The sequence below is a fragment of the Sinohyriopsis cumingii genome, unplaced genomic scaffold (genome assembly GCF_028554795.1).
Source record: "Sinohyriopsis cumingii isolate HCF-2022 unplaced genomic scaffold, ASM2855479v2 utg002136l, whole genome shotgun sequence".
NCBI classification, from domain to species: Eukaryota; Metazoa; Mollusca; class Bivalvia; order Unionida; family Unionidae; genus Sinohyriopsis; species Sinohyriopsis cumingii.
Window position 1 is genome coordinate 675,134 of NW_028316138.1, and position 17,300 is coordinate 692,433.

Genomic DNA, 17,300 nt, shown 5'->3' on the forward strand with positions numbered 1-17,300 from the left:
CATCGGTACCAAATTTATGATGCTACGCAAAATGTAGCTTGAAATAACAGCATTTATTCTTAAAATGGGTCGCGCGAGAAAGGAGAGAAGTGTTCTCCCTTGTAGTTATTATATAGTAAATGTACACAAGGTCAATTGTAAGCAGCAATATGAGCCCCTGTGATTTGACATTGAGAAAACCATAGGGGTGGGGGGGCATTAAGGAACTGGGCTGTTCCATGACTGAATCCTTATTTTACAATCCTGTCAATAATAATTTTTAATAATGTGCTTTTTCTAATGAAGTTGTTCATTATTCTGTTTAAATAACATTTATTTTCAAAATGTCCAACATGCGAAAGATCGTTCCAACTTGTTTCAACAATCATCACGTGTACATGAAAAAACCTATTCACTGCTTTTTGTTTACTTGATTAGTCTGGTTCCTGTATTGATGTTTAATAGTATCCTGGCAAATCAGGAGTCAACCGAGCAGTGAACTAGACTAACGGTTGATATGCCACCAAACAAGATTCCTTTTTCAAAAACACACAACATTTATTACGTGAGACAATCGTCTATGTAAAAATCTCAAATTTTGTATTGTTCAATTAGTAAAATATTGATGTTGTGATTTCATTGGAAGTAATAATGAAATCCCTTGAGGATATCTCTAAGTGCCAGTTCAAGAATTCTCTGAAACTCACTTGCCCACATTGGTCCGTATCTGTGAAATCAAGCTCTATATTTAACCAAGTATTCATTTCGCTTGGCTGCCTTGTTATCTTTGATCATAGTTATGAAAGAGTCGGTTAATTTAAGGTAGTTTATGTTACATACACGATAACTTTTGTAAGTGTTCGATTGATCAAAATGAAGTGATTTCACCCAACATACGACTAGGGCAGCTAGATTATAAGTTTGTAGGATTTTGGTGCCTTTTAACTTTTATTTTATTCCACCTCCTTTATTTGATTCAAAGAACACAATTAACAAGACAAAAAAGGACAGATTTTAAATCATTGCATTAATACAACAAACACTTCCGGAAGTCAGTTATCAAAACACGATCGGCACTTAATTAGGTTCTCAGAGAACTGCTCGCGAACATAGCAGTTGCGGTAGATTGACGCACTTTACGTTTAATTACAACAGGACACATTGCATTTATGACGACTGCACTGAAAAGGAAACAAAAGATAGAACTAGAACACAAATTTCGATTGATAACTTTTTAAATTTAATTTATATTTATTTATTAAAGTACTGCCTCCACTCGGCGTAAGTGACATTTTCATTAACTGAAAGTTCCTTACATATCGTTAATTGCAGCATACTAGTAATGTTGATTGGAAAGAAAATGTACAACAAATTGTATGACCTATTTTTAAATTTGCTATTTCAAAGTGTTGATTAAAATCCCCAAGTCATATATACCATTTTCGATGATAAAATGAGTGATACATCAAAGTTTCCGTTACCAATTTTGATCGCGATTTTCTTCAAGTTAAAAAATAACGATCAATTTTGGGGGTATTTTCTGGTATCCACACCTGACCCCATATTACAGGTGGCTTTATGTTATCAGGGCACAAGTTATCAAGGGAGTGGTGTAACCTACCTACCTACCTACCTACCTACCCCTACCTACCTACCTACCTACCTTACCTACTTTACCTACCCTACCTACCTACCTACCTACACCCCGAGTGGCCGATTGGTCTAAAGCGCTCACCTTTCTGGATCACTGCCATCTCACCTCTGTATGCATGGGTTCGAGTCAAAGGCTCAGCTAGTGTGGGTACATGGGAAAGCCTGCCAGTAGCCTCTCATGGGTCTGTGGTTCTTCCCTGGGTTTTCCAGGGTTCTTCCTCCACCAGTTATACTGGCCGCCATGTATAGCCTATCTTGTGCTGAAAAATGGTGTTAAACCCTAGAACAATAACATCCATCCATAAATCCATCCATCCATCCATCCACCCACCCACCCACCCATCCATCCATCCATCCATCCATTCATAGTCATGCATACACAAGTTAAATGAAGATGAAGAAATCGATTTAACTGATTTGGAAACAGAACAAATTTATTAAGAGACAGAAGGCAAAGGCTCAATTCCCCAACATCAACTGATTCATTTGACAAAAAATGGACAGAACTTACACTGAAAAGAGAGACATGACCTTCAACAGTGGTACTTTCAGGTAGAAATCTTGACCATGACTATATAATTACACATTCACAAAACAAAAAACATGATCTGTGTTATGTAGATTTGATTTAAGTTTTAAAATCTTTTTATTTTTAATTTCAACATGTCAAAATAATGTAGTTTTGTTTACCTAGGAGCTCAATATTTTTTTCAGAAAATAGTTTCACCTTGACTCTTCAGTTGTAAACACCTAAAACTGACCTAGTTCCCGACCTTGATTTAGAAATCAGTTAGAGAAGTAAACAACTTTATATTTTTTTTATTCTCAGAGTAAATTGATTGGTTTTTATCAAGGTCATACTGGTGCTACGTTATTTTTTATCTGTAAACAGCCACCATTTCGCAATACTAGGAATTCTGAAAATGCACATTAGTGTTAATAGTGATGCTAAGAGAAAGATCTCTCAGTTGGGCTTCTAAACACTGGAACATAAAGGTGTTTCTTTTGTTGTGTCATTTTGGGAATTACATTTTAATGTTTATTCTAATTATTTGGATTCTAAAGGATAATTCTTTTTCCTGGAAATTTTTTAGTGTTTCCATCTTGGATTCTTCGTCTGGACTCAAGCTTGAATTCATTAGAACATTTCATTATTAGGAGTTCTAAAATTAAATTAGTGGATTATTCTTGGATTATTTTCAGATTTGATTCTTAAAACCATAAGTTTTTATTTTTTCATTTTTACAGTCTTTTCCCAGGGAAATAAATTATTTGTTAAATTTTTCAAAGTTTGTTGTTTTCACTCTTTCTTGTGTTACTGTCTATCGGGGCTTAAATATGTAACATCTGCTATGCCCCAGGCATTAGAAGTATGGAACTGATCATGTAATGGGAGAGGGCCTGGGAATTTTTCTCAACCAGGATATAATTTTTTCTTTTATCTCAAGATAATTTTTTTCAATTTACATTTTTATTTAATCTCAAGATAATTGTTTTCAATTTACATTTTCTTTAATCTCAAGATAAATGTTTTCAATTTACATTTTCCTTTACTCTCAAGATAACTGTTATCAACTTACATGTTTGTTTAATCTCAGGATAATTGTTTTCAATTTACATTTTTCTTTAATCTCAAGATAAGTGTTTTCAATTTACATTATCCTTTAATATCATGATAATTGTTTTCAAGTTACATTTTTCTTTAATCTCAAGATAATTGTTTTCAAGCAATGTCATTAAGATAATTGTAATTTGTTTATCACAACATAACTGTTTTCAACCAATCTCATGGATAGAATTGGCATTTTTCTTATACAGATCAGAACAAGAGTATTTTTTCTCGAAGCTATGTGGGTGGGCAACAAGTTTTGGTCAAAATAACTCCCCACCCCACCCCAACTCTTCTGAAAAGTAAATGTTTGGTTCAGTGTGCAGCAGACCCCACAATTTTGGAGGGTGGATGGGTAGCCAGGAGATTTAAAATCCTCATAAAACACCATCATTTAATTGGGAGATGGCACATAATAAAGGAAGGGAGGGCAGAATTTCTTGCTATACCATTGGGCTGGTCCCCTGTAACTCCTGAGACAAATGATGCACTTAATACACTAAAGTGAACACTTATGATATTTCATTATGCCATTATCAGAGTTATGCTAGGTTTTTATAACAGTTAAAGAAGCATTGTATACCTCTGATCAATACATGCTAAATGTAGATCTTAAAAAAACGTAACCATATTCAATTCCTTCTTTTTTTTGTGTTTCATCTGAGTTCATAACAATCTGCAGTGGATCTGCACTGCTTCCTCTGAGATAGTTGTTAAAATGGATTACATAAAAGTCAGATAGTCCTTATATCTGCTTTTGCACAGCAGTCATTCATTGCATAGTTCAAATACATATCTTGGCTAAAAACAATCAGTCACTTATCTTGTCTAGCAGGTGGTCACTAAAGTATTAGTCTGCTATGTAAAATATTAGAGCATACTTTGTACAGTATTACAGTCTGCTATGTATAGTATCAGAGCATGCTTTGTACAGTATTACAGTCTGCTATGTATAGTATTACAGCATACTTTGTACACTATTAGAGTCTGATACGAATAGTATTAGAGCATGCTTTGTACAGTATTACAGTTTGCTATGTATAGTATTACAGAGTGCTATGTATAGTATACTACAGCATACTTTGTACAGTATTAGAGTCTGATATGTATAGTATTTGAGCATGCTTTGAACAGTATTAGTCTGCTAAGAATAGTATTAGAGGATGCTTTGTACAGTATTACAGTCTGCTATGTACAGTATTACAGTCTGATATGTATAGCATTAGAGCATGCTTTGTACAGTAGTACAGTTTGCTATGTATAGTATTACAGAGTGCTACGTATAGTATACTACAGCATACTTTGTACAGTATTAGAGTCTGCTATGTATAGTATTAGAGCATGCTTTGTACAGTATTAGTCTGATATGTATAGTATTAGAGCATGCTTTGTACAGTATTAGACTGCTATGTATAGTATTAGAGGATGCTATGTACAGTATTACAGTCTGCTATGTATAGTATTACAGCATGCTTTGTACAGTATTACAGTCTGCTATGTATAGTATTAGAGCATGCTTTGTACAGTATTACAGTCTGCTATGTATAGTATTTATAGGTTACTGCATTTGTATGGGAAAATATAAACAAGTTTTTGGATGGAATACTGCACAACCTAATGGGAGTGCGGTATATCCTTCCTATAAAACGAGTTCATATTTTCCCATACAAATGCAGTAACCTTTTTATTATATGCTCATTTTTCTATTCTACCTAAGGCTTAATTATATAAACAAAATACACTACAAAAACAATGTAAATGAATGTTTGCCGCATTCCAAACTAAATACACAAATCAACATTATTACTGCACACATAACTCCACCCAGATAAATTTGACCTTAGTCACGTGCTCGACATAATTTTCGAAAGAAAATGGCATGTTTAGTTAAAATTGAAATTTGGAGTCATATTGTGAATGAATATGCATTGCAACAACTTTTCCATTTGATCTGGAATGAATAGATTTTGGTATTTTTCTCAATTCTAAGGAAATTTCGTGATTATGGACTGGATTTGTATGTGACAATTCCACATGAAATACATGAGATTGAAGAAGCTAGGGAAAAGCGTGTTTACACATCTGCAAATGTGTTTCTGTTTCTGTCATTGAATGTTTTAAATCATAATGTGGGAAAAATATGAAGTCCTTCAATTGCAATTATCAAAAAGATGCTATGGAATTTAATGCTTATTTCATTTTGAGTGCAGTAAGGAGGATGCAATTGCACATATCATTGAAATTACAGTACATTTTCAAAATGTGTAATCCAGATTGAGAACCTATGACATGGCTCATGTAATTTGGATTTGCATAATTAAGAAAATACATTTTGAGGAAATTCAGGATGTAAAACTGTAAGTATATTTTATTTTGCCATTATTATCACCAGCTAAAGAAGAGAGTATATGACTTGTCACTTGTATGTTATTTGTAAGGACCTTATCTTGCGTCTGTTATATACTGTAGCTAGCCTAAATCCGAAACATTGTATCAATGCAGAATGTGCCAAAGCAGCTGGTATGTGGCAGTCCATGAAACATCTGTTTTAGTTCATTCAGAAACAAATTTAAACAACCACAGCGTAAAGAGTCTCTTACGCGAGTGTACATGATTTGTGTACAAATCAAAAGTGCTGATGTCTGCGTCCATTGTTTGTTTACAATAGAAAGTAGTTTCTTTATGCATGTGAATGCTATATGTTTATTGGTGCCTGGGTTCAGTATCAGGTAATATTGCCCGATTCTGACAACGTAAAGTTAACAGTGAAAAAAATGAGCATATAATAATATGGCATACTTTGTACAGACTATTAGTCTGCTATGTACAGTATTACAGCATACTTTGTACAGTATTACAGTCTACTATGTATAGTATTACAGCACACTTTGCACGTGAATGCTATATGTGTATTGGCTCGTGGGTTCAGTATCGGGTAATACTGAATGATTCTGAAAATGTAAAGTTAACGGGGGAAAATGATAAGCATATAATAGTACAGTAGTATTACACTACACCATGAATTTATTTACTTTTGTGAATTAAATCTTTGCCATTTTGCAAAACCTAATCAAGTGACCTCTTATATAAAAGTTTGTTCTCTGGGCCTTTAAATTTGCAGCATGCAGCAAATAAGAAACAAAGCAAAAAATTACCCCACACAAAATAGTTCACAGTATTTGATACTATGAGAATAAAACTTGTCTTGTCATTATCACTGTTTCAGTAGATCACCAGCCATTAAAACTTGGTGATACCATGAACCTAAAGCTATATGACAATACTGCCACTTATGTTTTACAGTACTACTGCAATAATATCGTGATGTTGGGAGACATTAGACTACTCTGAGTGCCAAATTTGTGCACTCATTAAATGGCAGGGAGGAATTCTAGTGAAATTTTAAGCCTGGACTGCAAACAAATGCTTACTGAGGTAACTTATCTTTGCCCGAAGTTGTCTCATTTTCCTAACTAGGTGTTGTAAGATCAATGCATTATTATGTACACTTAATTCATTAGAAATGGAATCTTCCATGTATAGCTGAATTATTAACATATCGTAACTTAGCGTATAGCGAATTATTAACCTGCAAGATTGACATATGTAGATTGTTGGTCTGTGTAATTTACAAGGTTGCATTGTAATGCATAACTGAATTTATTAGTGAATTGTGTTAGAACTTGTAGTTGCCTTTAACATGTAGATTGTGAATTATGCAGATTAAGTCATTGTTGGACTTGTGCACATATAATTAGGTATTTGTATATTTGTATGTATCTTTTGTAATTCGTAGGGTAGGAAATTCAAGCATACAATTGTTGTTAATGATGATAGTTTACTTTATCGAGAAGTTAACAATTAGGGATATATATGCATCTATCACAAATCATGAAATAACATTGTTAGTGTTACAGCACAATTATTATAGAACGAAGCATGTATGGTATATTTAGATGGGAATGCATGAGTTGACCTGATAATTTATTCACCCTTATGATGACGAAAGATCTGTGAGAGTGTGATTAATTCTCCTGAGAGACATGATTATACATCCCTTCTAATTCCACAGGAAGCTTTCCGGATGGATGTGACAGGCGACATAAGATGATTGGAGAGAGGGAAGACACGTGAAGAGCAATGGGGAGGTCTATTGTGATGTATGTAAGCAGTTTGTTGTTGTTGTTGTTGTTGTTGTAGGGTTTAACGCCATTTTTCAGCATACAATAGACTATACATGGCGGCCAGTATTAATGGTGGAGGAAGAACCCGGGCAAACCCCGGAAAGAACCACCGACCCTCGAGAATCTACTGGCAAGCTTTCTCACATACCCACATTTGCAGAATCCTAGACTTGAACCCACGCAGACAGAGGTGAGATGGCAGTGATCTGTAACGGAAAGCGCTTTAGACCACTCAGCCACTCGGGGCCCCTAAGCAGTTTGGTGGAGGCACAGTGCTGAAAGGAACATGTGGAAGACTACCAGAAGTGTCAGAAGGAAGGATCCAGATGTGCCAGGCGAGCACGTAGTCAAGGGAACCAGAAGTACCAAAAGAGAAACAAGACGCTGACAGATGAGTAACAGACTCAACACCGAAGGGAAATATTAACACTTAGGACTTTAATTTCATATGATGATAGTTACTGGCAACTGTGAATAGGTCATTGTTTGTATTTGTTCGAAAGATACTGCAATTGAGAAATCTGTAAATGAAATAGTTGAATACATTTCATATATTTTATTAAATTGTTATACCTTTCACCTTGAGATTTTTATACACCAAGACATTTGGCACTGCTGACTGGGGGCTCATGCAGAGCTATTCAAATTTTAATTGTCCACCTTCTCCGGTGTTAGAAATAGTACTGTATGAGGCAAGTGACAGCTGCAGAAACAGCTGAATAACTGCAACAAGCATGCTACTCTGTATTATAGCTCTGAATTGCAGTGAATAGAAAATTTATTTACGAAGGAAGGGGGAGTGATTATCTAAACTGTACATCACTAACCTTTGGGATATGTGATAAAATCACAGTTTAAGACCATATTTTCTAATGCACAAGACTGATTAGTTATATAACATGAGCTCAAATGCAAGACTATCTGGCGTGAAGGATCACTTATCTTATGGAAGATAGTGATATATCAAGAAGTTCTTCACCATAGCATACTGTAGCAAACACAAAACTTTACACTCCGTACTCCCCAATGTACTGATTCATCAATAATTTTGCCATTTCACAAATCAATACTAAAGGTATAATATCAATTCAAAATGAAAATTAAATTTAAAAAGATATTCTAATTTTCACGGTCATGAATTATTCTTTATGCACTTATCTTTTGCTGTATGCTGCAGTACATATCAATATATGGCACAGGTTTACTGTTTCACCCCAAATTACTTTGTGATCTATAACTGCAAATATGATCTACCTTAAAAATTCTGTAATTTTAATTGTATGCATTGTATATGAAATGTCTGTAGCTTTGTAACTGTAACAAATTTCAGAAAGAATAAAAAGTATATTTTTTCTAATTGTTTCGCCCCAAAAACTTTCTTGATGATGAAATCTTGCAAACAATATATACATAACAAAATAATTCCTTGAATATTTTATAACTTTTCTCACTGTAGAAAAATGCACAAAGTATAAAATTTTGAATACTTTGTACTTGTATGTATATATTTGACACATGACAATGCCTGTTGCTTAGAAAGAGTTTCTTGTTGATAGCACCTGCATCCTTAATAATCCACATTTGTCTTGACAATTAATACCATATATACTTGCTTATGAGTCTGGTTTTAACTTTTAACTGCAAACAACACAGACTCTGATCAGCTCTATCATAATGCACTGGCAGATCGAATTCTACATTGCCGTTTTAATGATTAGTTTAAGACTGTATGCACATAAATATCTCAAACTAATTGTACAGCATTTACAGGTATTAACAGTATTAATATTTCATTCAAGTTCAAGCCAATGGCTGATAAACCAAGTAATATACCGTATATACTCACTTATAAGTCAGATCCAGCAGCAAAGTGCAAGGAACCAGATGAGCTTTCGTGAATTCCCAGATTCTGGTCTATGCAGTTTGTTAGGAGCAATATGTATATATGTTGTTTGTATTTTAACTAGACATATAAGTGAGTGTACAATGTAAACAATTAAAAAATGATATATTAAGGGCAATTTACATCCCAGGCACTCCAACCCAACTATAAATAGCACATTATTCTATATCTGATCACATTACACCTAGAACTAATTTACTGAATTATCCTAACAGTGCAAACTTAACACTGGTTTAAAATATTGCCTGAACACACACACATATATATATCCAGTTACCTCAGGCTAGACATAGCAAAGCGAGATACTATATCTAGAGTCATAACATAATACTATATATGAAGTCATAACATAAAACTATATCTGGAGTCATAACATAAAACTATATCTGGAGTCATAACATAATACTATATCGCAAGTCATAATATAATACTATATCTGGAGTCATAATACTATACCTGGAGTCATTAGCAATGCTGTAAGTTCCTTACAAATGTTCACTCTGTACTCTTGGGAAATAAATTACCTGTTGAATTTTACTTAACTTAAATGATTTTGCTTTTGGTTTTGCCTTTTCCTGTTACTTTGTTTAAGACCAAAGAGTCATAACATATCTGATACATATCATACCCAGGTGTTCACATACCAGTGTTTGAACCAGCCTATTATATCTATAGAGTAACTTCTTAATTATAACTTCATTAACGTGCTGTAATTGTGTGTTTTTTATATTTTTAATGTAGCTTTAACAATTTGAATCATAGTGCTATGATGTCTGCAATTTGGCAATTTTTAGTCTAGCACCAGGGACATCATGCCACATACATAAAGCATTATGTCCCACCCAGTCACATTATCCTGACACCAGGCTAGACCAGTCCTAACACTAACCTCTTAATGCTGAGTGTCAAGTGAGGCGGCTGCTAGTAACAATTTTATAAGCTTTTGATTTGACTCGACCGGGGTTCAAACCCATAACCTCCTGCATCTTAGGTGGATGCTCTAACCACTTAGGCCAATGGAGCAGTGATGGCTTCATTAACAACACTTCTCATTTTTATAAATATTTTCTCTAATTTAGGCACAATGTCTTACATAGGATCAGGTATAGTGAAAGCTTTTAGATTACAGCTTACACAACAATTTTCGGGGCCCCGAGTGACCGAGTGGTCTAAAGCGCTCTCCGTTACGGATCACTGCCATCTCACCTCTGTCTGTGTGGGTTCGAGTCTTGGATTCGGTCAATGTGGGTATGTGAGAAAGCTTGCCAGTAGCTTCTCGTGGGTCGGTGGTTCTTTCCGGTGTTTTCCCAGGTTCTTCCTCCACCATTAATACTGGCCGCCATGTATAGCCTATCGTGTGCTGAAAAATGGTGTTAAACCCTACAACAACAACTGCTACAACACAACAATTAACATAAACATAGCAAATTCATCGACTATAAGGTTTCAAATTTTTAATACAAATGTATCTACATAGTTTCAAATTTAAAATAAAAATATATCATTACCACAGTTTCAAACTAGTAATACCATCAAAATTTAAAAGGAAAAAAAAATGATATCAAAACAGCACACTTACCTAGTCCAATATTGGAGACTCTAAGACCTGATTTGCCAAGATTCCTGGAAAATAGAAAGAAAAAGCCATAGAACAATTGCTATGCATTTGTGAACTACTGGTAATAAAGTGATGTGCGAGGGAAAAAATCTGTCTTGTCAAAATTTACCTTCTAACAGATTTGTAAATTTTGCCATGTCCTGAACTGACAATTTTATATTAATTATTTGGGCTTGTGAATATTAGGAAATAGTTATGATCCATCATGCTCTTGTATACACACATCCAGTATACCTTTTTTATATGTTTGTTTACCAGCTGTATTTTATTTGCCTGTATATACGCAGATAATTGAAGGCCACAATGTAAATTAGTTTTGGTACTAATTGTGTCACCTGCATAGACTTTACTATGATGATGATGATGATGATGATGATTGTTGTTATTATTATTATTATTATTATTGGTATGATTTACACTGTTATTCCTAAACACAAGGACTTACCTATACCTTTTCTCACGTTCCACTATATTAATCATTTTTGTTTCCTTTCTTATATACCATGACATATACAATATTGGTATAGCAATACTATTACACGTAAATTAGCAAAGCAAATTGTATCTGAAGTTTAGGTCCAGAACGTGCACAGTGAGAGAGGACACAAATAAAAACATTTCAGTAACTTGCTGTTTGTTAACATTAAGGTAGTTGACATCAAAATGCAATATGGCATAAATGCAGGTAGAGATGTCAAAATTTTTGGAAATTTCTACTGGGTACCTGTCTATCATAATGGTCGGTTACCCGGTTACCCAATCAATGGTAAATAGTATTAAATGTGGACCTGAACTGCTTTGTTATAGGTTCACACATGCCAACCCCCAAGAGAGGTATAAGTGTAATTTATTACTAATATAAGTGGCAAAAAGAGTAATCTGAGCATAAAAAGAACAATCCATATATTACATGCCATAATTACAGAAAACTATGAAAAATGTACATATTTTTGTTTTTTATTGTACTTTTATTTTTGCTACTTAAGGATCTGCAGTTAAATTTTTTGTCACAAATCAGCTAAATCCATGTGGATTAGTTAGTACAAGAGTATAGACACAAAAGATATTGATAAATTATTTATGCATAACACTCACTTTAGCTAGTCTACATGTCTACAGTAACTGTTACGAATAGTCGTAAAGTTCACTGTTGTAGTATCCTTGACCTACCATATTTTGTCCCTTAACGGCGGTTAGGTACAACATGTGTTTTTAAGTTTAACAAAATCCGTCTCCTCTAACATTTTTCAGTCATATAACATCCAATAGTCACATAGATACTGCCTGTTCTTTTATGATATCTGGCGCCATTTATTTTCAATTTAGACTAGTCTGCTACATATGTTGTATCAAAATAGAATGAATCTGACAAGCGGTTTCACATTCAAGAATCCCGTCTGTTTTCTTTCAACTGTTTCAAATAAAATTAATGCACAAATTACCATATTTACACATGTGGTCAATTTTTATTAAATGTATTTACAGTGCTGTTAAATAACAAACATTTCCCTTGTATTTAAATATTTCAGTGAAAAATTTCATTCTTTATTGTTGCTCATTTCGTTCATTTTTTCCTAACATGGTATAAGAAATGCATGTTACTGCAACCCAAGTTTTTGTGTTGCCTTAATGTGTGACGCAAATATCTGCCATGTGTTTCCTGCTAATTAGTAAACAAACATGTGAACAGCAGACCTGCCTTTGCAAAACATAAAATATTCCACTGTATAGCTGCCCTTTTTGGCAACCATGGACACCTTAAAATGTGTTAAGACAAAAGTAAATGTCAGTAGGTTTTGTAACTGCAACTCCCTGTAATATCAAAGGGACTGATACCCTACTGGGTGAAAAGAATTTCCAGGAATTCGTGACAAGACAATTTCTTCCTTTCACCTGTCAATTGTTGAAACCATCTCTGATATTCAGTGATTACATGACTTTCAAATAAGCTGCTCCGGGAGTGAATAACACCATGTTCGATCATCTCCTAGATAACAATAACAAAAACCTTACAGAGTTGGGGGAGATCACACATTTCCAGTCACCCATCCTGAACTTTTGCATCTCCCCCAGAATCATACATATCCTGCACTTCATTATAAAGCAATCTAACTATTAGGGTGGTATACCCTAGGGTTCCCAAAGGCATCATTATAATAAGGGGATATTAAATCATATACTTCATCATATGGTGGTCTCACTGTAGGAATACTCTATGGCTTCCATGGATAGCATTATAATGATATATTACTGTATGAGGTGTATCAGGCAGCATAACTACAAGGTGCTAATATATGGTTCCAGAAGATAGGATAATAAAGAGATATTACTGCATCATGTATTGATCTGTATGACAGTTTTATTGTAAGTTGTCTCCAGTGGACAACATTATAATGAGCGTGTACTGTATAAGGTATTTTATAGTAAGGCACTCTCATTATAAGACAGTTCACTCTATGGCTTTCATGGACAATGTTATGAGAGTACTATATACTGTACATCATTATCTTAACATATGACAGAATATTTTATCACTCCAATGGAGAGTATTATAATGTGGGAGTATTTTACAGGTACATCAATTTCATAATCACAAGAGTTAACTGCCCATAACATAATCCTGTAACTTCTTTAATTTTAATTGGCTATGCAGCTCACAGGAATCACATTATTAAGTCATTAGGAGTAATATGCTGTGCATTTATACAGCCATGTCACTTTTTACCAATATGGTAATTTATGATATTGTTTTTAATTTCACATTTGTTCTGAAATTTTAATTTTTATTTCATTGATAATTTTTCTTAAATTAAGAATTAATAAACAGTTGGATGTTGATTAACAAAATTATTAATAAAATGTGCATGAGGAATTAAATACAATGCAGTAGTGGCAGAAACACATTTCTAGCAATACACAATTGACAGTTTCATGAAAGTAGTACAATCCAACATGTTTTAAATACAACAGATCAAATTACAGAAGCTGGAATTTACAAACATACACAGTCATGCACAACAAAAGTATGCAACAATACAAAATTCATTCCATATGTCATTATTGCTGAAATAAATTTTCCACCCTCTCTTTTGTTTGCATACTGTTGCTCATTCAAAACAACTGCATTATCATGTTATTTCCAACTCCAAAATCATGCAAGCACTGCAAACCAATGAAAATATCAGTTGCATTTAAATTTGCTCCATTATAAAGTCAACAGCCAATTAAAACACTTTTGAATTCTTAGCGCAGTATCTTTTAATATACTGTTATCTTACTCAAATGACTTACTACTTTCAAAAAAATTCCACTGCAAGCCACTGCAATAAATCTCTCCAAAATGTCACTTCCTTGTCATTAGTTCTTTTTGTGCAGATGCTAAGGGATTAACTTTGATCATGTTGGATATTTTTATAATACAGTACTATATTTTACAGGAACTATTCAATTATTTGTACAAATCTCCAATTAAATATGAATACTCAGATACAATCTTCTATTAAACCACTTAAAACTTAGTATATTTGATTAATTAATGAAATTCTTTTCTTTTATTAAAATGTACATGTAATTGCTACAGACCTGTATGTAATTCCTTCCATGAATTAGGAGCACCACAAATTGAGTGAAACTTTTATATCCCTGTAGTAATGTAGAGACAGCTATTATTTCTGTTCTAAAATCTTATCGAACACTCACTAGTCCTTCCAAACAGTAAATCCACACAATATCACTGAAAACAGTGTAGGTCTTGTGTACCAAACTTATATTTTTGTTTGTATGATTCTGTCCTTCTGCTTCCTAAAATACCTGTTGCTTAGATAAAATTCAGAAGCCAGTCTACAGTAGTTAGGCAGTAGTATTCATTACACACAGAGAACATTATAACTCACTGACATACATCAGTATTTTACTGCATGCTTCTGGCTACACCCATGCTATTTTCAACTGCTTCCTGAACCACCTGTTGCTAAGATAAGATTTGGAAACCAGGCTACTGTACTGACATACAGTAGTATTTTACTGCATGCATCTGTATACATCCATCTCATTCTGAACCGTGAAAAGGAATCTTTACGGTTGGGTCAATCAAATTACGTGTCTGGAGTCCTGGGTCTACCAGAAAGCTGGGTCAGTGCTTCAGTAATGTTTGGTGAATTTAGTTAGCCCAATGGTTTACAAAAATAACATAATGACTTGTTCTACATTTTGTTTCAAAACATAGCAATATTGCACAAAGGACAATAATGTATTATTCATTATTGTACAGTATTCAAACACCCTCCCATTTGTTTGTATCCCCTACCAATTTTAAAAGAAAACAATATCAAGGATATAGAAAATGCACAAAACAGTAGACACTGCATTCAATGACTACAAGTTCTAACGTTATGGTCACTGTGTGTCCTTAACAATGTCAATATATTGGCATTTCAAAGCCAACTGAAGCTCCTGATAAAATCAATCAGACATATATGTGTTCAAACAGATTAACTAAAACATTTATGGAATTATTGAGATTAACAAAGATGATGAACTACATGCCATCTGGTGCATGAAAACAGAGACATGCCCATGCAAATATGGTGGACCATGTTACAAAAGAAACTCATTTGATTTGAAACACCAAGCGGACATTGAGTAGGACCAACTGCAAGCAATCAAGTTAGAACTTTTAAATTAATTAAAGAAATTGTTAAGTTTTGTGTTTCTTGGATACATGTATCCTTGATGCTTTTAATTTTAAAATCAGTAAGTTGGTAAAAACAAATGAGAGGGTGTGCAAATACTATAGCCTTCGGAATTGGCTGAAATTTAAAGATCTATGACCGGTTAATTATAACCTTTGATTGATAGTTTCTCTGGGGGGTTTTCATGGACAATGTCATTTATGCATACCTGGTAAACGTTACATTGCTTGTAGTCCATAAAGTAAAATTTGTATCAGCAAATGCATTTAATCTGTCATCATGCTGGCACTTGAGTTCTGCTCTACAAAAGATGGGCTATATATTCTACATTTCTGCAAGATTTCATTTTTAAAACGTCAAACAGATAATGACATGAAAAACTAATAATTTATATTCAAATATGAAAGTCACTGAAGAATATTTGGTCATATGATTTTTCCAACCAATCTTAGATTATTTGGTTTCAACGTCACACCATTAATCACAGTACATGTATTCAGAAAGCTAAGAGTTTTATATCAAAGTATTTTCAATGGGATTCACAATGTATGCGATACAACTGGTATCTTTTCCTTATGCTGCCAGTCTAATATCTTTTTCTGACATTTGTCTAAACCTCACCCTGCACAATATTTAAAGTTTTTTTAAATGTCAGCAATATAATTAAAATCAAGAAACAAATTATGTGAATGATGACCCATATAAAAATCAAGTCTGCATATTGTTTTTATTTGAACATTTTGTACACAGCTGAGTACCATGTTATTTTGAGAATCTTGCTATAATGAAAAAGTTATAATGAAAAATAAGCACTGGGTAAAATTTATTTTGCTTATTTATAGCTATGAAACAGCTAGGCTTCATGGGTAGATGATATGGCAAGTATCCATGGCAGTCATGGCAGTCAATTATTTGAATTCCCAAAATTTCATGCAAAAGTTATCAGTCAGTATATAAAAAAATAATAATGAAATCATCCCATTAAACAACAAAATCATCTTTGTGTGACAAATTAGCCTGTTATTCTCAAATATGCAGCACTCCCAATGAGTGCAACATAAAGAATATAAAATGATGCTAACCCACTCTTGGGAAAATTCTTTATTCATCTAGTACAGAAGAGAAATTGTAGTCTCTCTGCTAAAATCCCACTGGAAAACAGAATAAAAATGTTCAAGTCACACATTGGGAAATTCTTAGTTCTTCTAGTACAAAACAGATGCTGCATTCCTAATAAAACTCTATACTAAATTCCCATTGAGGGTAACATGGAGAATTAAAAAAAAAAATGTTTAAGTCACTTAATTAGAAATTCTTTACTCATCTAGCACTAAACAGATATTGCATTCCTCACAGAATTCTGTCTTCTTAATTCTCATGAAGGTTTCAACAATATCTAGCACATGTTCCTATCACAAATGAGACCTGTCTGAAGAAAATGCATAATTTGCAGTATGTGAACTTCAAGTTTCACATGTCATTCAAATATTCCGTAAAGGGACTTATAGTGCACCATTAAGTTCATTCAACACACGCTGTACTCCCTCACCATAAGGTACCGGTTTAACTTATGATACTTTTAAAATGCAGGTATGGTACTGGAACCCATTTCATTATTTAATATTTATAATTTTTTAAAATAAAAGAACACTCCATATAAGGC

General features: G+C 33.7%; 1 protein-coding gene across 2 annotated transcripts in view; it reads right to left on the bottom strand.

The window, feature by feature from the left end:
* Positions 1-17,300, bottom strand: part of LOC149771050 (voltage-gated potassium channel subunit beta-2-like) — a 251,185-nt gene that overhangs the window by 139,451 nt on the left and 94,434 nt on the right. The window contains exons 1-2 of one of the 2 annotated variants that reach the window (XM_089948906.1): positions 14,529-14,833; positions 10,908-10,951 (exon numbers count right to left, since the gene is read on the bottom strand). In XM_089948906.1, the coding sequence (XP_089805032.1) occupies positions 10,908-10,951; positions 14,529-14,548 (64 nt within the window). In that variant the 5' untranslated portion in view covers positions 14,549-14,833. Of the gene's footprint in view, positions 1-10,907; positions 10,952-14,528; positions 14,834-17,300 lie in introns of those variants that run through there. The other variant, XM_089948905.1, reaches the window with a different exon arrangement.